The following is a 23982-nucleotide window of genomic DNA, read 5'->3' as shown; positions in this document are numbered from 1 at the left end:
TCAGAGGAAAACTTTATATTAGGTTAAAAGGAAAGTAGCCGTAGAGTATTTGGGATACACACAGGATAAAAGGAAGAAAACAAAAAAGAAAAGAAAAAAAAGAGGGTTAAAATTGGAGATCTACTGGATTAACCATTCAGCATGCCCATGAGTCACAAGAGAGGCTGTGACCATGACTCTAGAGGTTTGCTCTGAACTGTTTGCAAGAATATAATGATCAAAACGTCATGAATAGAGGGAAATAGAATTTCACTGGTTTAAGGCTCCGAGATACTAAGGATTTCAGCCTTCAGTATCTAAGGCTTTCACAGGTATTTCTTCATAAGCATAGCCTCAAGCACTGCTGCCACTGATTTGGTTCTGCATCTCTGACAAAACTCTCTTAAACATGTGGCTGTTCAAATGTCAGCTTTCAAAAGCAAGATTTCAAAGCCACATACGGCACGCAGGAACACATCTCACCGAGGTAAATTTGTTATTTGCTCTTCTAAGGAAGTATTTGAACATGTAGTGGACTATGCTCATGAGAGAAAACCTGATGCATGCAGCCGGTGGATGTTGGGTTGTTCGAATTAACAATCCCAGCATGCTTGGAAATTGGTGTTACAACCACTTTTGTAGAGACAGTATCAAAAAGTGGCTGTGGCCAATCACGGATAAAGGAGGAGAAAAGCAGAAGAGAGCAGGTAGTGTGGAATGAACTATTTCTCTGAAAAGGTAGCTGGAAAAAAATAGGTTTGTTGCTTCAAAGTATTCCCAGACCTAAAAGTCACAGTGCAAAAAAGAGGGCAGATAATTAACACAACCAAGAAGAATTGAGGCACAAAAGGAAAAGTACACACTAACTGTTCTACTTTGGAAATGAATGCATTTTTACTTACAGATCATAAAGTTTGTTTTTGCATAGATTTATCTGAAAGAAGAGAGCAAATCTTACCAACAAGTTAGTGATATTTACACAGAGAACCTAAGGGAGCCAGCCCTGGGTAGAAGCATCCATCAACAGAAAAGCTGCTTTTGATTCTCAGTCCTTCTCCATCCTTGTCAAGTATATTTAAACATTGCATTTTACAGAATACACCAATTAAAATATCCTGTGAAGTTGAGTACTTCGATAAATTGCCTGATAATACAGTGCTTATGAAACCTTCGTTTCTTTTCTATTTTTGTCACTCATTACCAAGTCAAGAGTTGATAAACATCCTTTTAGTGCCCAATTCTTAAGTGTTTCTCACTGGATGCATAACAATGAATTCATTACCACTGGTACACAATTTGCATCGTTAAGACAGGAAGAAAATGGAAAAAGAGAGGACATGTCATGTACAGAACCTGGACAATTTGTCATATAACAACCCAATTTTTCATGTAAACAAGAACTAAGAACAAATCAGAGGGAGTTTGGGGGTTTTTTTTCCTCCTCTCAATATTGTCCTAGAGGCATACAATGATAATTTCAGCTGTGGGAAAGCTTCACATCACACATGACAGAAACCCAAAGTCTAGAGCAGAACATACCAGTCATCTGGAACATACAGGTTTAAGCAATTGGGAACTCGGTTTAAGTTGGGTAGTAGCTTCAAGTTGGGAATAGCAGCCAACAAGGTACCAACGTAAACTGATTAACATGTAAAGAACGACTGGATCGTATTGCTTCAGCTAACACATATCCTCCAGCAAGCTTTAAAATGTCTTTTTGATGGCTACATGTGTCTCTGGTCACTCGTTATTATTCTCCCATAACTTAAAAGGTCAATAATATCAGCTATGCCAGATTTAGAGTGACAAGAAAGAAATCTGATGCAAGTATGGGATCACTGATCAATGACTGCTATGCAAACTGCAAAGACAATGAAACACTCCCAGAAAAAAGACATTTTAAATTGGCTACAAATAATTAAGCATAGATTAAACAGTTTTTCAGCTTCTTATTTTTCATTTGTTTCCTAAACTCCACTGTCACAAGCGATTAGCTGCACTATACCTTCAGCTGCAAAGATGACATCCCAAGTATTTCTCAATTTGTTTTTTAAAACCACGACATGAGTCTGAATACTACACCACTGGCCAAATGCACTAACGATCAAAAAAAAAAAAAAAGCTACAGTTCCTTTTAACTGTTTCATCTCTCTTTTCCAGAAAAAGAAACGTTTTGCACAGCTTCCATTCTTAACTGCTTCCGAAGCCAACACCACAAAAATGATTCAGAATCACATCAGTTTTATTGACAAGTGAATAAATAGCAAATGAGCTTCTTTTAAATAGCTCCCAGCCACAGTTGCCACCTAGAAACACAACAAAATTGTAATTTCAGAAAGAGCGAGCCTTACCTTCAATTTTGGCATACTCTGATAGTCGAGTATAATTGACTAGAGCTGCTTGCTCCAAGCATTTACGGATGACTGTTTTTACCTCCTCTTGAGGGACCGGAGTAACTATGTCTTTCATCAGAACCTTGACACAAGAAAATCTGATTTGTTGTGGCATCGGGCACACAGAACTGCTTTCCTCCAAGCCCAGCACATACACCCATTCCTACACTAGTGCTGCGTGGCATACAATACGCAGGATCCACTACAAGGTCACCTTGGCCAGCTTGAGACGTGGGACCTACCCCGGCTGTATTATTCCCCTTCTGTATCTATACCCCATGGCATGCCCTGAAATCTGTGTTTCTGATTTTTTAGGGCATGACATTAAGATCTATCACATCTTCCCCAGTGCCAGGCAATGTTATGCTCTTCCCGGGCTCTGCTGATTGACTTGGGCTAAGGTCTGGGCTTGGCCATACTGCGCGTTAGCAGAGGTGAGAAGGATGTCGGAGCAGCAGGAAGGCTGAAATAGGGATGGGGAGGATGATGGTGAGCAGGTTTCCTATGCCTGAGGGGAATGAGCCTGCCTTGAGATGGGAATTTCACCGGACAGCAGCCAGGCATCGCTTACAAGGGTCTGCGGTGTAGATGCTTGCCAGTGAGATCCTCCACTATCAACACAGACGCAGGCTGTGCTGCCTTTAGCGGCCAGGCTACACACTGGCCTCCGAGCTGAAGCAGGAGAGATAATAACACCACCTAATACCCCACATTTCCATATTAACTGTGATTAATTACCCGTCCTATGCAAAAACAACAGTTCCTCAAGCTCTTCTGAATGGAAAGATACATGAATACAGGTAATTTTAACTACTCCTGGTTATTCTTATGCTTACCCTTTCCAGCAGCGATAGAGTGGCTTTTAATGCACCTTCTGGACGGCCAAATGGAAAGCAGTACCTAGAAAAACCACATCACGTTAACATCAGACCAGGTGCATGCGAACAAGCCTTTCCAGCGCTATAAAGATGCTTTCCTAAATATGCCCAAGCAATGATCTAGTCCCTCTGCCTGGAATGAGCAGTCTTTCTACAAGGTAATTTTCTGAAAGGGTTTGATGGTGTGGACACTAAGGCAGCAAAACAGAATATGGGGTAGTAATAAGCTGATAGTTTTAGCAGCTTATTAAATCTGGGTGTCACCTGGAGAGTTTTTAGATCTCATAGGAGAGACTTAAATATCACCTCCTTGTAAAAATGGAAAAAAAAGCCCCTCTGGAAAGGACATTTACTTCCAGCCAGAGACTCGGCGATGCACCAGGCTGTAGGTAACCGGCTGAAGCAGCCACCATCCCTGGTGAGTGGCAGCTCCAAGGGGCTCCCGCAGGGACTCTGCATGCGAATGCACATCACCCGTCTGTGTGCAAACGTGCACCGCCCGCTCAGGACCCGGCTGGTGTGCTGGGGGCAATTCATCCCTTTCTGTGGGGGCAGCATCCACCCTTTCTATAACTACGACATACCTGCAGAAAGCCTTGCCTGTCTGTATACTAGGGAGAAGGGAAAATAAATGGGTAATAACTGAGCAGGGGGGAAAAGAAATAAGAGGATAAGGGATTTTTTGTTGTTGATATATTTTAGAAAAAATCCACAGCATTACCACGCCTATGGGAGCAAGATGGTTTGGAATATCCTTTAAAGGTTATATATTTAAAATCACTCTCCAGCTACAAACATCCTACAGTGCAAGCTTCACTGCCCTGTGTAAGTCTGTGCCACTTATGCAAAATTCCTGTATGCATTCAAAACCTGCCTTTTGGCTTTGCTGCTTATAGGAGGGAGCTGGGAGGAAATCTGTCCTCTCGCATTCAGCCTGGGCTCTCTGCCTTTACCTAAAATGTGTGATCTGATTCTCCAGAAGCAAACGAAGCCGCTCCTTGATCTCTTCGAAACGCTCTTTCTCGTCTACGGTCACAGTTCCTATCCCGTCAGGCCTGGAGGAGAAATGCCACGAATGACTCAGACTCCACCTCCCCACGCTGGTAACTCATCCCCACAGCACACAGCACGCTGCCCTTTCGGAAAGGGATGTCACCAAGTGTGAGACCCGGGACAGAGGACGTGCCACGCCGAGACATGGGTGGTCACGGCAGCACGACTGCCAAGGTATCAAAAATAAACAAAGAAAGAAATATCCTCTCTCAGAGTGATAATCTAGATGTAGACACCACCCCCCTTTATTTTTCCTGTGATAGAGAAGTTGGAAAAAGCAGAATCCCCTTTTAAATATAGGTATGTGACAGGGAGCGCAATGCCAGCTCTCACTGCAGGATTGGGCCCATTGCTGGCAAAACAGGGACTCAATTTCTGCAGGGAAATTCAGCGGCTAATTTAACACATTTCACAGTATAAAAGAATATCGACAACAGGCGTATATACAAACAGAATATAAAATTCTGCACTCCTTCATAACCGCTGAATCACCCCAGTATAGTGATTTCTTGAAGCGAATCATCTTCAATATATTCTGCCAAAAGGTGCCTAGAGAGCGACATGCATTTTGTATTTGAAAATGCAATGCCTTTTCGGTCATTTAATTTTAATTTATGAAAATGAACACATTGATACAATTTATCAAAGATTTTCTCGGACTATGTACTACACTCTTGTATTTCAGGAGTGCACAGGAGTGCATTGTGAGACACCCAGGTCCTGCTGCCTTGGAGTATTTCTCATCTTTCACAGAGCACAGTGTGCAGGCGAACCCTGCTGAAGCTCTCCCAGGGCTGGATGATGCGGTGGTCCCTGTGCTCTTCCACCCCGTACCTCTGCCGATGCCAACCCATCCGAGAGCCGAAAGCAGCAATCCCCTCCTTCTCCCCCACACCCACATGGCAAAATACGCAGCGCAGCAGAATCCCGGGCGAGAGGAGAGAGCGAGTCTAATCCATCCACCAAAGGAATCGGCCAGGCAGACAATCAACGGCACCGCTTCCCATTGCCGGCGAGCAAAGTCTACGGATTTGTGTACTCCTGGGCAACTCTGCTGGCACAGGCGCTCTTTAGGTAATGTAAGACGTCTTAAAATTGAACAAATGTTCTTACTTAAAGGCCTCCTCCAGTGTTCAGCTTAAGCTGCATAAATCCGCAGTACTAGACTGGTTTGGCTATACAAAAGACTTGGCAAGGGATTACAAAGCTTCTAATGAACCTCCTGTCAGGGGTTAATTGGTTGGCTTTATTTTCCTCTTAAAGAATCAAAGGCCCTAAACTTAAAAAAAAAAAAAAGCTATAAAAAATTAAAAGCTATAAAATCTGTACAATCACTTCTCCTTGACCCTGCATTTAGTAAGCTCTTAATATTATAAATATGAACTCTGATATTCCAACACAGGTGAATAAACCATTAAAACATTTTGGAAGAGGAACTTGCAAACCGTACATGGTATTTACTGCAAAATTTTAAAGCTAAATATACATTAAATGAAACTTGCAACATGGACACAGAAAAAGACTTGAATACCAGGGGATGTATTTAAACAGCATTTAATCAGAAATCTTTACTTGATTATTTGCCAAATTCAGTTGTGTATTAAGGAAAAAAGATTTAGGCTGAAACTTGGATAAAATGTCTCAGCTGGGGAACACATTTCATAAACAACTTTGGAATTATGGATCTGGTCTCATTAGTACCTAATTAGGACTAGTTATTTTGAAGAAATGAGCAAGCCACAAAAACCCCAAATTAGATATCGAGCAAAAATTAATGTCTGAACATGCTTAACATATTTTTATTCCAAAGTTCCATAAAATATTTAATATTCAGACAGAGCTGTTCATGCCTTTTGTGATGCTGTGCACCTCACAGAGCCTAGTTTGCTCCCAAGCAGAAGAGCAGATAATTCAAGGCAGACCGCAATAAATGCCGTACATTAAGGGGCAGGGTTGAAGCCCTCATTTGACTTTTGGCATTCGGCTCTCCCCCCGTACCCATAACAGCTCACGGAGTGTCACTAGGTTAATTGTATCAGCACTGACAAACGAGGTAGGAGAAGCTGCCTGCCCTGGCAGTGATTTGCTGATGGACTGGAAATGGTCTGAAAGTTATGTTACCCTTTGCTGGGTCAACAACCTCAACTGGCGAGATTTAATGGCAGGATCTGACAGCTCGGGTTGGGTCGCAGCCCTTTCACATGAATCGCAGTTTCTCACTGTATTCAAAGGGCTTCGGTTTTGCCAGAACCAGTTATTTAGTGCTCGCCACATAACGACACATGGTGGACACCTGAAATGGGCCGACGTGACAGCATCAGTCGTGTCCCAGCTGGGCAGTGGCGGCTCTGGAAGCATTGCTTTGAAAACACTGACCCACATGAAGACAAAGGGCCGGCTCTGGAGAGAGAACCTCTGGCCAACGCGGCTCTCGCCCAGGTCACAACACCCCAAGGGATGCCAACCCAACCACCGAGGCGTGCGTAGACCACGGAGGCTTAAATCCCTGGTCTTCGCCTTTCTCGGAGTCTTTGTGAGCCAGGAGGACATCAAAACCGGTGGCTCTGGCCACTGCTCCCTCCATGCAGGGCCTGCCGCGCAGTGTAAACACACGCTGCTCTCGCGTATCATGCTACTGCAAACTTGAGACAATCTACAGGTCAGCTGTAGCCATTTTTGGAGCAGCGCGGATGTCTGGAAGGGCCTGCCAACTGAGAGCCATCACCACGGCAAGGACTCCCTTTCTCACCCAGCTGTGGACTATATTGCATCTGACATGATGAGCATCTCTTGAATCTACCTTTCAAATTTTCGGCAAACCATTTTCTCACTGTCCTTCACAAAGTTGACATTTTCGGCAGCATGATAGGAAAGATGTCATGTCGGCTGCTTTTCAAGTTGTTGTCACAGTGGTTAGCACCAGTTCTGTCATCTTTGCTTTCCTCACAATCCCCCATCTTGAGCCATGTCACAAATAATAATACTTCCAATGTTTTTGTCAAATTTCAAATACTATAACCCAGCTGTACATCTTCAGATTTACTAGTTATGTTAATCTTTGTTGCTCATCTTCCCAGAAGCTGAAGCATTAGGAACTCATTAATTAGTGACAAATACAGGATATACATAGAACTGGAAAAACAGTACCCAAAGCCTTACACTTAATTTATTAGCTCGATAATTTTGAAACCTAATTAAATATTCAAGTCAAATATACTTTGAAAATGTAATCTTTTTGAGGGAACGTATTTATTTTCCCTTTTGCAAGAACACAAAGGGTATATAACTTAGCATCGCTATAATTTAAGATTCACTTTGATGCTCTAGACAATTCCAGTACACGGCTGATGGGGCTGCAGAAAATCCCCAGGAGAAGCTCAAGTCGCACCAGCTCGTTGTGATGCTTATCAGCAATTTTGTTTTCAGCAAAGGTCTCCAGCTCAACTTTGATATTTGCTATTTGATCTCACGGACAGAAGCACCGACTCCTCCAGCGAGCAGCATTTCTGCAGCAAGGCTAGCTAAAATGCAGCTGGAGGAAATGGATGTTCTCACACGCAATCGTTATTACACTGAAGCAGTGACGGGGAACGAGAGGAGAGCAAAAGGGTGAAAAAAGGTTCTGTATGTACATGGTATATACAGATGCACGAGGGACAAAATGGGTTTGGGTCTCTGAATTTGGGTAAACAAACAACATAAACGTCTCCATCTGTGCGGAGACACAATTTCATCCGATTCTCTATAGCTCCTGCTCATGGGCACTTGAGGTGTACGGCAGAAGTTGTGGGCAGAGAGGGAAGCAGAAGGGCAAAAAAGGCAAGAAAAATAAATTAGGAGATTTTAAATTATAAGTAAACAAGTTTTAAATCACTCCTCCTGCTGCAGATCCACTACGTTGGCTCTAAACTAGTAAATTCCCACTGTAAATATTTCATATGAAAAGTTTTAAATGCCGCTTTCCTAATCCCCCCTTGGTTTTAAGTTTTAAGCCACGAAAACAACAACATCAACAAAGCAGGTGGTGAAATAAAAAAAAAAGGTTGCAATTTAAACAGCAAAAATGATAGTTCTTGTTTAGCTTAGATGGTCTGTGCAAATTCCAGGGTTAATTATAAATTATAATTAGGACCTGTGATCCTAAGGCCACTGCTTTATTCTACAAGCCCCGCCTCCCCCCATGCCCTTTTCTAATTATACCCAGTGCCCCCAGGGCTAGTTATGCTGCTAAAACAAATATATCAAAATGATTTTTTAACAAAGACTAATATATGAAGCAATAGCATGCATTTGTATGCAATTATAAATATACAGTATAGCTCCAGTGGGTTAATCTCTTTGACATAAGCCTGTATGAAATACCATGGCGGCTTATAAATGAAAAGACATATCATCTTTTACACCTTTTATGTTTAACTTGTCTACACTTTTTTTTACTGGGGAAAATATTGCTTACACGTAGCAAACAGATCTTTGCACGCACTGTGAGCCCTGGCATACAGAGCCAAGGAAAAAAAAACAATGTCAAAAACTGATGCAAATAATTTGATTTTTTAAGTAACAACTCAAATATAAAACACGTGCTGCCTTCAGCTCCCTTGCTGCTTGCCAGGTGCAGCACATATGAGCTATACAGTAAACATCGATGATTAGTGCCTTGGACGGCATGTGTCAGGATAGGCTTTCAAAGGATCCCTCGCAGGAAGACGTGCCTGCGCGAAGTCCCACCGGTTGCACGGGGACTGGCTCTGGGGATGGGGGCAGGATCACAGCTGCCTGCCTGCTGCCTCCTGCATCTCCCCCAGCAAATCTGACCTGAAAGAGCCCACCTGTTTAGACCCCTTGAAAAAAAGCTTATTCAGCAAACATCGATTTTTCCCCGACTCCCCTTTCTTCTGGGAATTCACACCCTGCGCGAAATGCCGGCTGAAAGCCCTTTGTTCAGCCCGGCCCTCCGCCCGCTCTCCTGGGCGCTGCCCCAGCCGCCCGCTCGAGATGCTGCAGAGCATGGGAGCCATTTCATCCTCCCAACTCCTGCCTTCATTTTGCTCCACGGCGCAGCGCCGAGCCAAGTCACGGCTCATCGCTTCTCATGTGCGATCTGCACCCCTGACGTACCGCGGCTGAACCGGATGGTTTCTGAGCACTGCCATCCTACACCCATTGTAATGAATCACGTCAGCTGGCCGCGCAGAGCTGGTTATCTGCTGGTGGCTGGCAACCCACCGCCCTTCAGCACAGATGCCGGATCCTATCCGACAGACAGCCGTAATGCACGCCGTGTCACCACGGACTTACCACGGGGCCGGTCAGGACACCGTGCCGGCGCCGGTACCTAACGAAAGGTTACGGCATTACGCCCTGCCAGATTTTAACCTGCCTTACCGCAGCCAGGGCTATGCATCTGAATGAGACATGGAAACTAAATGCAAAGTACCAGGGAAGCATATGAAGATACTGTGATAAAGTGTTCATATATTTACTACTTCTTTTAAGGGACCAAAAATGTCCTGTTTTGTTTTTTTAACTAGCTACATGGAAATCTTGCCTTTATGTGAACAGCCAGATATGTAATTAGAATACAATGGCAAAAATTACAAATATGTTATGCAGACTTTTCAGTTCCTCAAGGCCTATGACAATAACATTATTTCTGCTGGCTTACAGTTGTAAAAAACTAATGAAAGCTAATGGTAATGTTAGCTAACGAAAGAGCTACTTCTTGAAAACAAGTTTGATGCCGTAAAATACAGCTTACAGAGGAAAGGGCAAGTCACTAATATACCAAATTAATTAACAGAGAGACTTGTAGCTGCTTGGACCTTGGGTAAATAGTCATTGAACAACTTGCAGAAAATGATGGTGTTCACTCATTATTAGACTGGAGAGGATTCAGTCTGGCATCCTGATTTTGATAAGCTCAATGTCTGCTAATACTTAGCACGCACACAATCACTTTTAAAAGTTCGGGATTAACAAGCACAGAAAGAGTCTTTTTTGATGCCAACTTTAAAGTTTAAAAATAAAGTTATTATATGCCTAAATCAAAAGCGAAACCAAGGTCACTCCTGAACGCCACTCCTTTGAAAGGGGCAGGAACCACTGTTCAAAGTTTAGGTGCTAACTTTGGGCCTGGGAAAGCTGAGCTCAATTTTCTGCTCTGCGACGCCTCTCCCGTGTGCAGACAGGGAAGCAGCAAGGCTCCTGTAACACATCACTTCTCTGCATGTCAAATGATGCTGGCAGTACTGTCATAGCCCTCCAACGTGAGGACAGCGACACACATGGAAACAGAAGGCAGGGAAAGACCTGGGTGACCATGTAAAACCTTTCATAATTTTACCCCAAATCACGATGTCTTCTCAAAAGCATTCCTGCTTCTTGCCTTCACTAGTTTTTTGGAGGACTCTTGATAAAGGAAAGCAACAGCCTCAATACTGTAGTGGTGGTACCAAAAGCAAACAGACATCAATAAACACACAGCGTGTGTTGTTGGACGTCTGAATAACGCTATGCCTTTCTTACCTGTCACGTAGGTAAATACATCAGAAATCACATCATCTTTCATAATGGTAGGACTTTACAAAAGGCATCCAGTGGTACCTGGTGGACAAAACCCTTTTATCAACTCACTAGTGACCACAACAGTGAAAAAGCCTCGAGTTCCTCAGTCTTAGCGAACAGCAAGTACCTGGGTAACAGTAAACCATGTGGATATTCAGCAGTCTTTGCCTCTTGCTGGTCCCTGCCTTCCTGACAGCCTGCACCTTACATATTCAGGTGTCTGCAGGAGGTGAAACTTAGGACAAGCAATTTACATTTAACTCCATTTTTACTTGGAAAAGGATGAAATGAACAGAAAAATTAAGGGGACTGTCATGCAAATAGCAGTGATTTACAGCCTTGGTTTGGAGAGATTATGTCAGGCTTTCAGGGATCTGAATAAGCTACAGGAGCCCAAAGGAGGGGGGGAGACCAAACCCTGACGTATAAAGCAACAGGGCTCCAAAACGTCCCCAAAATCCCATTTTGACCATTTCACCTGCTGTGGCTGCAGGGTCAGCTCCAAGCTGGAGGTGCATTTCCACCAGCAGCCGTCCTGCTCCCGTCCCGGCTGCGGTGCGGCGGCCGTGCCGCCGAGGCGGGAGCTGGACAGGCGAGGAGGCATCGTCCCTGCACTGACGCCTGTCATCCTGTCAGCCTTGACCTTCAGGCTGTCCTCAGCATCCGCACCGCAGCCTGCCTGCACTTCCCCGCTGACTGCGAGCGACTGTTGTCTCGCTGCCTGACCTTACGCAAACACGATACAAACAGACAGCCCACCTCAGCTCCATCACTGTCTGCTGCTAATACAGGAGATTGATAGCCACATGAAATTATCTCCCTGCTCGACCTTCATTACTGGGTGGCATATTCTGACTGACAGCCAACCTCATTCTGGGGAAAGCTAAACCACCGGTTCAGGTTTTTTTACTGTCTAAAAGTGAAGGAACTTCCTTTTGTAAAGAAAATCGACACTTTCTCAGTTTCGACAGAAAAAGAAGCCTTTGTTAAACAGAAAAATGTCTTGTAACTTGAATCTTTCCCAGACCACTGTGCATACCAATAACAACATAACGCATGGCTGCTCCAAGATGCTCTGTCGGACGCCGTGCCAGGTCCCGGGGCAGGCGTGCTCCCGCCTCGACAAATTTTACACGGAAAGTTTTCAGCTCTGCCATGAGCTATAGGTTTCCTGGGGAAAGCATGGCCAGCCCTAAGGCAATGAGCAACGTATGGACGCAGCAGGTGGGAGGAAGGGACGTAGCTAAAGCGAACCTGGCTTTACACACGTCGCAACTGCCAGTAAGGACTGCATGGGTAAATATTGGCTTTCTGTCGCTCTCTGCCAGCCAGCTCGCAAATGCATGATGCATGTGGCCTAAACAGCTTTCTGAAAAGAAATCATGACTCTTCCGCTCAGATATTCAGATTTCTGATAGTAGACACGAAAGATACGGAGTCGTGTTTTCTCTCAGACCCCCTGCGGTCCCTTTTTGTGACCTCCCAATAGCAGAGGCCAGAAACCGCACGCCGCAGTCTCCCTACCAAACTCCCGGGCGTTACGCAGAGCCTGCCCTCAGTGAGAAAGCGCGATGCCCGCAACCTTGCAGCTCCAGCACAGAGCATCCCGTAATCTCCAGGCAACAGAGAGATGGCAGCAACCAAGACGGAATATGAACCCTCAGCCTTCTGATGTGAAGTCAACCATCAGCTAAAGACAGCTAAGTCATAGTAAAACACCTTGTTCCTTTCTTGAAATATTTTAAATGAATTACTCGAATAGCCCGTCCGTGGCGGAGTTGCCCGTTTGGCAGTGCCCAGCAGTCTCCCAGCGTGGCGCAGCAGCCACACACAGCCCTGGGCAGCTTTACAGGCACGGGACTGGGGTCTACACACCACACGGGTTTTAAAGCAAGACATGCTCCTGAGCCCACAACAATCCAGCCCCATGGGGAGGGAAAGGTGGGGTGTCACCTTGGCCAGTACCATCAGATACCTCCTGCCACCGACTTTGACGAAGAGGAGGCTCCAGCTCTGGCTGTGCTGGACCTTGTGAAGAGGTACACAGGGTAGCCATGACTGGCATCCGACCTCCTCTCTGTTATGGGCCAAATGGGCTTTGAACCAGGTCCTGTCCCCACAACAGCCTCCTGCCAGGATGAGCCCTGCCTATGGAAGAGGGGCGATGGGGGCAGCCAGTTTCACCTGCCCGGTCCCATCCCCTACACGCCGTGTGAGCCATCTCCTAAACACATGCCTAAAAAACTCAAGGCCCTGACCCCCTACAAGACTTGGGTGCCCAAACACCATCCAACTCCCAGGAGAGTGTAAGACCCGAACGCCGGTGCCACAGCGGGTCTCCCAGTGCCGCGGGGACGCAAGCTGCCCAGTGTGCTCAGTGACCGAGGAGCCTGGTGCCCTCTACAACACACTTCTGTGCACTGCGCGCTTTCGCTTACCTTTTCGGCTCTGGATTCGGCTGGGATTTGGAATCTTTCCTTTTTTTGGACTCCTTTTTGGAATCCTTTTTTGTCTCCACTTCAGCGGCAGAGGCATGAGACACTTTGCCCCCCTCGCCTTCTGCACTTGGCTGTGACCCACCAAGTAATTCTGCCATGTGTTGGCTTTGGGGGGTGATTGAAAGACGGGGGGCAAGGCCAGCAGCAAAAGTGAAAGAAACAAGAAGAAAACATGAAAAAACTCAAAATAAAACAAAAGGAAACTAAACTGAAAGGAAACAACTGAAATCAAATAACAATTGGCAAAGAAGGAACAAATGAGCAAAAGAAAGTCAGAACTAAAAAAGAAACTAAGGAAGCAAAAACTCGGTTTCCATGACAAGATGTATGAAAGTAACTGCAAAAGCAAGCAGCAGCCTTGCAACATGAAACCTGGGCAATGCGTGTCATAATTCGGGATGGTATTTACCAGAGCATTTATGAAAACACATAATTTTTTTATAACATTCCTTTCTTCAGCAGCATATGCAGGATAGAGAGTGATATCTCAAAGTATATAATACAACTTCACAGACAAAAAGCAGAAAAAGAAGCTGCAATAGATGCTACAGCTGCCAACAAAATAAATAGAAAAGGAAAAAGCACAGCTCCAGTTCCTCCCATCAAAGGTTTGACACATTTGAGAGAAAGGAATGGGCTACTTCTGAAATTGAAATTGCTTTACAACAGCAGCAAGATAAAATTTTCAGTTATGTCTAAGCAATTTCCGAACTGACGTCACGTGGACTTTGAATGAGACACGGGTGCCCGAGGGCTTAAAGCCCTTCTGAACACTGAAGTTTGATACTGCTGAAAATTTCACTGCTGCAACTTGTCAGATCCTCTCGCACAGCAATTAAATCAGCACAGTGTATCGTTTACTTCTATTTATTCAACCCGTGACAGTCACATGTACTTCAACTCTATCTTGTCCAGAACTGCATCTAGCAGGTGCCTGGGTAAGAAAGTTAAAACCCCTAATTTCTGGATCCTCTACGTGCATTTTTATTGCTTACATTAAACAAGCTATGAAACAAACAAACAAACAGACTATGCCACTAGAAGCGCTGCTGCCAAACATCCACTGTGAAAACAAATTGGGGACTGTTGTGGATTATCCAAGGAAACCTATATTTGACAAAGTCATCCCTTGCTGGCAGGGAGCTACTAGCCAAGAAGAATGCCTTACCTGTTGCCATGAACATGTGATGCACAAAAGGCAAAGCTGTAGTGAAGTAAGGTGGGGTCAATCATAGCTCCGTTTTCTGCGCGCTCTAGCAAATCTCTGAGGTAGCAGAGATGTCTGTGACAGCCTCTCACTCCATTACGTGCACAATACTCATCTAGCACAAAGACCTGGCCAGGACTAAACCAGCCCTGTTTAGAAATAAAGAGACTTGATTTTAAATATAAGTTATTAAATACAAAGGCTATCAGATTTGGAGGTGTAGTGGTCAACTGTTCTAATAAAAGAAATACAAACCTAAGGCTACATTAAGGAAGAAGGAGAGAGGTCACTTAAACAATACAGTCTGTATATCATCACCCAAACACAGCATATACTCAGTGCAACTGTTAACAAAAACATATTATGCTACCATTAAAGGGAAATGTCATTTAAAATGCTGAAAAGTTAGGCCAGTTCATGTCAGTATCTAGCAAAAAAAGAAAAAAAAAAAAGAAAAAAAAAAGACTTACACCTTTAAGAGATGACAAAGGTTTGGTTATTTAAACAGCATGGAACAGTAATCTCATTTCGGGGCTGGGATTGTACATTCGGCCAGGAGCAAGAAGACTGATCTGGGGAGAGCATGGAGGATTACACTGAATAATGACTTCTCTTGCATCTGGCAGGTAGGAACGTCCTGCAGACAGAGGAAGGCAGCTCCACAGTATCAGAAAGGGACGCTTCCCATCGTCCTTATTGCGTACCGCTGGCGACGCGCTCTGCCATCGCCCACCTCCTTGGCATTGAAGCAAAGGGAAGCTCTGCTCATGAGCAGGGTTTCTTTACACATCCAGAAACCTCAGACTATTTCTGTCTGTCAGTCCTGAGGGCCTGGTGGTGACACACGGCCTGTGGTGCAACGTCCAGACTCCCGAGGAAGACGCCCTTCCCCGTGAGGGGACGGCTCCGGTGAACGTCCCGGGACAGCCGAAGCGGAGCGCGCCTCTGCCTTCAGGAAGGCGCTAGCGAGAACAAGAATATTCTTGTAGATTGCTTTTCAAAATGCTGCAAAACCGTCAATATTTACATGGAAATTTGGGTGCTAAACAATTGCTAAGACGCAGCTCTGGAATGCATCAAGCTGCAAAATCTTTCATCGTTTAATTGAAAAGTTCCTGCAGCGGGCGGGAGAGTAGTTGAGGCAGAGCACTGCCCCTATAGGCAACTTCTTTGCCACCCCATCTGTTACCCCAAATGCTACATCTTAGAAACAACACTGCTGTGAAAGATTAAAATATATTTTCTACCACTCAGATGACACCAAATCTTTTCTAGATGCCAAAATAGCTGCTTTGAAAAGAGTTGAAGAAATATCAATTAAGAGCTCAAAGACATAGAGAAGGATTTGCTCATCCTTATTGGGCCAACTCCAAAACAGATTGAGAAAAGAATTAAAATAATGAGGGGAAAATGATAGATATAGGGAGTAGCTACAGTGCTGGGATCACTAGAAGTGCACATTTCAAAATGAAGACACAGAACAATGCAGATGGGACGGCACTCTGGAAGGCTATTTTTTGGGAGGGGTATATTTGCCTTCACTGCTTTTAACGGTATTTTTGTTTGCTTTTTGGTTGGTGGTATTATGCTTGATTCTGGATTTCTTTACGTTGCCTGTTTGTTACATCCTTGGACCTTCTCTTCACCTTGCCTCTCTTCACACAAGTCTTTGGCGATCAGGCATGGTAAAAATATAGAAATGCCGTGATTGTTCTGTGATAGAAAGACGTGTGCCTTTGGTTACTGGGGTAGAAATGCAGTTGAAATTGTTATATTCACCTAATACATGCAAAGGACTCAGTCCTCCCTATGGGGTGAAATCCTGGCCCTACTGACATCAACGGGAAGGCTGGCACTAATTTCACCGGAGCCAAGTATCAAGCTCATGGTTTGGGGCAAAGGAAGCAGGAGGCTGGACCCAGCATCTGAAGCACCCCACATTGCTCCCCTGCACCGGGGTCTGAGAAGTGCTGGTCCTCCGGTGGACAGAAGGGATGGAGGCAAACACAAGATCGCTGCCACGGCTCAATGAGGGGAAGCACGAGCAGAAGCTCAGAGGTTCAGTGGTGAGCCTCATACCTCATGAGAGCATAGGCAAGCAGACTATGGGTGGAGAGATCCAGAGCCCAGGAGGACCAGGTGGTCTTCTTTTCCATGGCAGAGGCAGGAAATAAAAAACCTGCTGCTGAATTGGGCTCCAAAGGAGCAGTAAATGCTGCTCCCCACAGCCCCAGAAAACATCTAAGGTTTGATGACAGGCAGTATTCAGACAAATCCCCCACATCTTCAGGCGGATCCTGGCTCTTGATTAAGATTTGCCTGGCGCAACCAGCTGACAACCAGCCAGTCTGGCAAACGCAGCCGATAGTGATGACACACCGGGTGTCTCTCCCCAGTGCAGCTAGGTGTAGCTCAGGGTGGTCTCCCAGATGGTCTTCAATGGCATGAGGAAAGCTGGAGGGGACAACAGAGAAAGGCCGCAGAGCACAGGGAGCTCAACTGACCGTGTTCAACAAGCTGAACTGCACCAAGAATGGGACATGTGTCCCAAGCACCAGCAGGGAGTGCAACGGGAGCTTTGGAGCTGGGTAAAGCAAGGCTTGGTCAGGGTTGCTGAAACACTGGCAATTTTTCTAATGGCAAATGCAGCTTTTGTGAAAGCCAGAATTTTTGAGGGAAAATTTTCACTTTTCAGTAGCTGAATTTTCCCATTTACCATAGGAAATCCAAAAGAATTTCATCTTGGTGGCCTGCTTCATGGACCGTTTAACCTGACTCTTTCACATCATCTCGGCTAGGCTGGGCACTCTGGAAGACCATCTTTCCTCGGTACATGCCGTGCTGTATTATGCAAATCCCACAAATGCTGACACATCATGGGAAATACAGCTCCAGCAGGGACCCGGCTGCATGAGCCAGATGCCGGCAGTGGGTTGGGAAGTCTTGAGAAGAGCTGATGGGCAGTCTCAGAAACAATACACATGTCCAAGCAGAAAGGAATGAAGACTCATGTGTGTGGGGTTCATATGAAGCTGGAAGAGCTGCATACTCTTCCCAAAAGTCCAGGAAGAGCTGTGATGCGACTGTGCTACCAGTTTGTGGACGATGGGCAGGAGCCCTCAACAAGCTCTGCAGACAACGCTCTTCCCTTTCCCCAGCATGGTGCTCTCCGCCAGCAAACATCACTTCTGCTATAGCTGAGATTAGTCAGCCAGCCTGTTTGTTTTCATAGGGATGCCTGGCTCAGCCAGCCAGTGGCCTCGCAATAACGTTGTTTAACCTGGTTCCACGGAAAGGAGGTGACGCTGAGTTATCCTCTGTGTCAGGGTAAGCCACTGTGTCTGGGTAAGTCTTCCCTGGCACCTCCACGTCCACGTTTGAAAACAAGAGGAGGTGTGACGAGGCAAAACTCTGCGGGATCGTGCATGGGAATGTCCTGTAGGGAGAATAACAATTGCCCAGCGGCACACAGAGTGGACAGAGCAGGCTTACCACGGGCTCGCAGCTCCTCCAGGCAAGCCAGCGCAGTGGTATCACCAACGTCCCACAGATGTATCAAGAGCAATGGGAGCTCTTTGCACTTGAACTCAAATTTTGAGGTCAGTCTGGTTTTTTACGCCATAATCAGGACAAAACCATATTAAAATAAGTAAAGAAGCATGTGAAATCCAAGCGTAGGTGAACACAGGCCATTATTCTCTTCTTTATAACACTCTGCAATGGGTGATTTGAAAGAAGATGGTTAATTGGTGATGCTCTGCTCCAAAGAGGCACAAGTCTTGGTGCTGAGGGGAGCTCCACCACTCCAGTAGCTTCTAGCAAGGGCCTAAACACCTCAATAACAAGCAGAAGTGTGGCTGGTGGGTTTCTTGAAGAGAAACATTGTTAATCATTTTCAGTGATAGCCTTGCACCTCTCCATGAATTTAATTCACCAGGCCCGAGACTGCACAGAGACAAACCAGCTGCAAGCCAACCTGTCAGACATGCATGGATGGGCATGGTCTTCCTAGGGTCAGCCATGCGTGGGGAGCAGAAGCTGCATGCCAAATTCACTGCCTGCCGGAGCAAAGACCTCGATGGAACCGGTGAGAAACCCGCTGCAGGTCTGACAATGCTCCCACCAAGCCTACTTGTACCACTTGGGTATCTGCGAGTAAAGTACACGCTGCAGCCTTCCCCCACCCCATCCTTACCTCAGGGGACGTCCACAACCGTTCCTCCTAGCCCTGCCTCTCATCTGGAAGGTGACAACTCACTACCGCTAATGGCATTTACTGGATCTTAGCCTTTCTGAGGAGATCAGCCCTTGCGGGTGGTGCAAGGAGCAGAGCAGGTGAGAGGAGCACCATGGTGGAGGGGGACGTGGAGGACAGGATTTGAGACTGACAGCCTCACTGCCAACTGCTCAGTTGTGTTCCCAGGTTGCTGCTTTTAACAGCAAGCCACTCAAGAGCCCCAGCTCCAGGGACTGCACAGCTGGCAGAACATGAAGGCTATCAGCACAGGGTGGTCTTTCTGCTGAAGAAGCCCACGTTGACACCCAATGTGGAGGTTTCTGTGCAACACTAGGAGGGCAGCAGGTCAGGATCTGTCCCATGCCATGTTCAGGACAGGACCTCCATTTCAGGCCCCTCTAGAAAGGCTTCATCCTATTGTTTTCTCAAAAACTAAGAGCCTCTTCATCCTCTTCACTGAAACTGCTAAAAATTAATTGTTCAAGTTGTATTATTAAATGTTATTTGTCATTTAAACCCTCACAGTACCTAACAGTGCCCAGGCACTGCACCTGAGCCAAAGGCTACAAGCTGTCCTGGAGCATCTCAGTGCCACTGTCCTATAGACCATGTTACACAGCAGTGGGCTGAGAGCTGCAACCTGTGCTCAGGAGAATAATCAAGATGGGCACGGGACTACATGAGCATGGACAGACTGCAGCATCACTGCAGTTATCCACCTAGTCCCATCTGTTACCTGCTTGGGATCCCTGCTCATAAAGTCACAAAGCTGGGCCACAGTTATTCCTGGTGGGACACCATTGACATGGGAGGTGGTACTGGACCATCATCTTTCCCCTGTTCTTTCATCCAGAAGACTCTGGAAGGCAGTGTGGGAGGCTGCAAAACACTGCTCTCTACTTCACATCCCCACACTGGAGTTTGTCTTTGCAGGAAGAAACATTTTAAGCATTGCAAACAGAAATGATAAAGACAGTGCAACTGGAGAAGAACAGCAGTCAGTTCACTGCAGGTAGCCTCTCAAAAGAAAATACCTCTGGGCCAAATTCAAACCTGGTGTAAACAGAAGTCAATCTTCCAGCAACAGGGGGATTAGCCCCCACTCGCACTAGCTTTGACTTTGCTGCTTGATGTTTATATCACTAGAGACCAAAGAATATACTTGCCAGACAAGAATAGGAATCATTAAGTCTGTGGTCCAAAGTGAGGCGCTGAACCATCTCAAAGAGTGAAGCGTGGTCAAAGTTACAGGGATTGGAAGAGATAAATTCATCCATGCCATGCTTTTGAGCTCTATCTGCATCTGTTCATTTATACATATAGAGAAAGACACCATTTAGAGAGATATAAGACATTTTAGTTGACAAATACAACAGAAAAAAATATACAGTATGAAGCATGAAAGCTAAATATCGCCTCTTCCCTACATTGCCATTAACTTTTCTCTTTGCAGGCTATACAGTACACTTTTCACCTCCCATTGTCAACTTGCATCAGTTATGGACTATCTTATTGCATTTAGGCAAAAGATTTTAGAATTAACATCTTGTCAACTGCTCATTATAGTGCATTTATTCTGTACTTAAAACCAGAACAAAAACCCAAGAACTTACTCTGTGTCTTACAATGCGCTATGAGTTAACAGAATTTTGGCTCACATAAGTAAATTAGCTCCTATTTAAATAGTTGCGGTTAATTATAATAGATTCTGCCATTCTAATGAAGTTACAGCTGTAGCATTTTTCTCTACATTTACTAGGTTTTCTAGGTATCAGACCAGTTACGTTGTTCTTTATCCAAATGCCAATGTTTGTCTCCCCACGGCAATTTTTTTCCTAATGGCAACTTTAAATGCTACCTCACCGAAATAAAAAGATGCTCTTTTAAGCATCGCTAAGAAGTTAAATTGATATGTAGTTTGTTGTCACTGAGGCAGTAACCCGATAGTGTGGCGGAGCTGCCAGTCATCCCGACGGAGGGACTGAATTTCCTCTGCCTGGATTACAAGCTGCCATTTTTGGGTGAATTAACAGCCTCAACGTATTCACACTTCTCTGCTTTGGGTGACGTTTACGGGCACTAACTCCTAGGGGCTAATTAATTAATCTCAACATGGTTAACTAAAAATACACCGAATTCAGCAGTTGAAATGAAGCCGCCAAGCTGGCCTGGGTGCGGCCAGCCGGGACCCCGCTGGGAGCAGGCTTTGTTCTACCAGCGGCTGGGGAATTAAAGGACACCTTTCACTCGGTTTTGTCCGTGCTCAGCTTCCTACTATATGGGTTCTTGCCAAATCCTCGACAAAGAAAATAGGATTTAAATCCTTCCCCTGTTTATAGCCTCCTAGGGGAACTGGGTGGCCTAGAAACAATGTGGCTGAAAGGACACAAAAATGTAGTTTTCCGCGATAGTATATGGTAACTGTATTTGTTTTAAAACAAAATCCCTCTTTACCAGAAAAAACAAAAATTCTTAATTAAAAAAAAAAAAAGAACTTTAAATGATAATGAGACAGTGTTCTTTTATATGTTTTACTATTTCATATTAAGCTGTGAAGAATGGCATGTCTTCCTAAATACCTTGTTCATGTCTGTGCTCTCAGATATTACTGATCATTGGGAGCAATCTTTACATTTTCTGTATAGTCTGTCATTCGCTATATACAAACTATATAAATAACATCACCCACTGGAAAGAAATCAGACAAATTAAAACATGTAACATTTCAATTAGCTGCTAGCAATACATAATTTAGCAGTAGCTGGCAATTTTCCTTATTAAACCCCTACTGAATAAACACTGATTATTTTCCCTACAGCTGGTTAATTTTTGAGGGTCCACTCCCCTGTTTCGCTCCATGCGCCGGGTCCTGCTGCCTCCCCCCGCCTCCCTCCCCAGTCCCAAATCCCTCCTCTGCCTCCGCCGGCAGCTCCGTGCATTCAGCACGGGGACAGAAGAAGCCGCCAACGGTGCTGAGCAACGTGGCAGCACGTGGGCTGGCTTGGGGGACGGCGACAACCTTCCCGACAAGCGCATCACCTCCACGGCACCTCTCCAGCATCCTTGGACGTGGGATGAGAAGCCCACCCAGCCCTGGGGCTCATGGCACGGGCCGGCTCCTGTCTTTTTTTGACAGTTTTGACAAAGTTTTGAAAGTCTTGACAGCTTTCTGCCCCATCGTCTCTGTCCCTTTGGGCCAAGATCGATTTGACTGCATTCACTCCCAAAGAGTTTGTCTATGCTGGTTTTGATTCCATCCCTAGTGCCCGCAAAGCGTTTTAACAGATATTATCAGACTATTTTTAATGGCTTGCTGCTCTGCCCGGCTCCTCGGAGTTGACTGCAAGCTGACAAATTGGCTGGAGGCCTTCATTTGCCAGCTTCGCTCAGAGATTTTATTACTTTTCAATTAGGAGCCCCGATACACTGTCAATCCTCCTGCTCAGCCAACAAGGCTCCGAGAGCTGAGTAAATCAGCTGGAAATTTGAAGAGTCCTCTAGCCCTTTAGCTGGTGAACTTTTTTGAGCATATGTGCTAGAAAGCATGTTTGAAATGAATATTTTTTACTCCAGACTAATAAGCTTTTCCCCACTTTATGTTCTCTGAGCAAGGTGGGCACAGAGCAGACCTTCGGTTGGTGTGAACCGACTGAAGCTCTGCTGGCTTCCATGGAGCTGAGGGTCTGTCCTGGGCTTTTTAAGATCACCCTGCCCAAGGCAGGGGCACAGACAGTTCCCTGCCAAGCATGAGAACAGACACAATGATTAAATGGCCTTCATGACTGTCCATAATCAGGTGCAATTTTACTTTCATTAATTACTTTGAAGCCACACCTTACTGAGCATCCCGTTGGGTGCCTGCTCGAAAACCCATTTGTCCCAAATCTCCCCACCTCTGAACAACCACCCAAAGAGAGAGGCATCAGACACAGCACTGCATGAGCTCAAGTGACCAAAAAAGTATGAGCAGCAGGACTTCTGCTCAGTCGGTGGTGTAAAATGTGGTTTTCTGCCATGGGAAGGAAGATGACCCACCACAGCTCTCCCTGCAGCAGCCCAGCGCCGCAGTTCTGGTGCGAGCAAACCATTCTGCGTCAGCAGGGCTGCAGGGCTGGATGGGTGCACGTCACCCACCCAGGGGATAAAGCTGGCGTGGTGTGAACTGGAGATGTCTTTGGAGAATGGTAATACACACATGTATTTCTCTTAAATGGACTATCTGCTCTGGGCCAGATGCTTAAAATTCTTACGAATAACTAGGAGCAGGTTAAAAAGGACAATCCTACACTAAACTCACCTTCCCTTAATTAGAAAGTAAACAACCCACGCAACTTGCAATTTATTTTTGCATTTTGATTTTTCCAATGGACTTGCTTTTAAAAATGAAATTTAGGACTCAAATTATACTGAAAGCATTAAACTTCCTAGGCAATACAAAAAGAAAAGGATAGATCTAAATATATTATTACTCCGCTCCAGACAGCTGATCTGCGATTTAAAATAATGCCAACATCTGCATATGAAATAAGCTTTATATATAATCTACCCTCTTTCAAAATGGCTTGTACAGTTTCAAAGAGATTTTAAACAAAGTACAAAATGAGAATGGCTAATATTCGCACCCAAACTGTACAGCTAATTTGTAAGTACTTTAAATTAATTGTTTCAGTCAAATATGGTTGCTTTTTTGACCCTGCTCTGTTATTCTAGCTAAAAAGAAAGGAGAAACCAAAGAAAGAAAGTTATATGATGCTCCAGTAACTTACAATCCCTTCCCAAGGTGCCGTGCCAAGCTCACTGGTGCTTCTTTGTTCGGGGCCCCAGCCAAAATGCTGCTACAGGCCCACAAAAGTTATCTTACATATTTAGACAAGCTGCACACAACTGCAGCTGAAAGGTGTTCGATGGTGGTCTCAGAAGGGAGGCTGCCAGCGGAGGTAAATGGGCAGCACAGACTCCAAAAACCTTTCTTCTGGAAAAGTGCAGACTCTGGCCTTTTATACTACACTTGGTCACCTACATTATGGTCTTTTTTAAATACTGCCGGGTTTATTTTGTTCATTTTTATCCAGTTTGTATTTTATACTGACTCCGTTAACTAGCCCCCTGTCACATGCACACTCCCTGCAAGTGTTTGAAATCAGAGCCTTAAAAATCTGCCAGTGTCGGGAAC

The 23982-nt window shown here is 45.2% G+C and overlaps 1 protein-coding gene across 17 annotated transcripts in view; it reads right to left on the bottom strand.

Moving 5' to 3' along the window:
- The window catches only part of CADPS (calcium dependent secretion activator), a 225469-nt gene that overhangs the window by 68578 nt on the left and 132909 nt on the right, over positions 1-23982 (bottom strand). For 16 of the 17 annotated variants that reach the window (XM_050904397.1, XM_050904395.1, XM_050904394.1 and 13 more), the window contains 5 exons: positions 19976-20112; positions 14534-14721; positions 4204-4305; positions 3209-3272; positions 2331-2454 (listed from right to left, as the gene is read on the bottom strand). In XM_050904397.1, the coding sequence (XP_050760354.1) occupies positions 2331-2454; positions 3209-3272; positions 4204-4305; positions 14534-14721; positions 19976-20112 (615 nt within the window). The remainder of the gene's footprint in view (positions 1-2330; positions 2455-3208; positions 3273-4203; positions 4306-14533; positions 14722-19975; positions 20113-23982) is intronic. The other variant, XM_050904406.1, reaches the window with a different exon arrangement.

The sequence above is a fragment of the Gymnogyps californianus genome, chromosome 13 (genome assembly GCF_018139145.2).
Source record: "Gymnogyps californianus isolate 813 chromosome 13, ASM1813914v2, whole genome shotgun sequence".
Lineage (NCBI taxonomy): Eukaryota > Metazoa > Chordata > Aves > Accipitriformes > Cathartidae > Gymnogyps > Gymnogyps californianus.
This window is presented reverse-complemented; position numbering and strand designations above follow the sequence as displayed.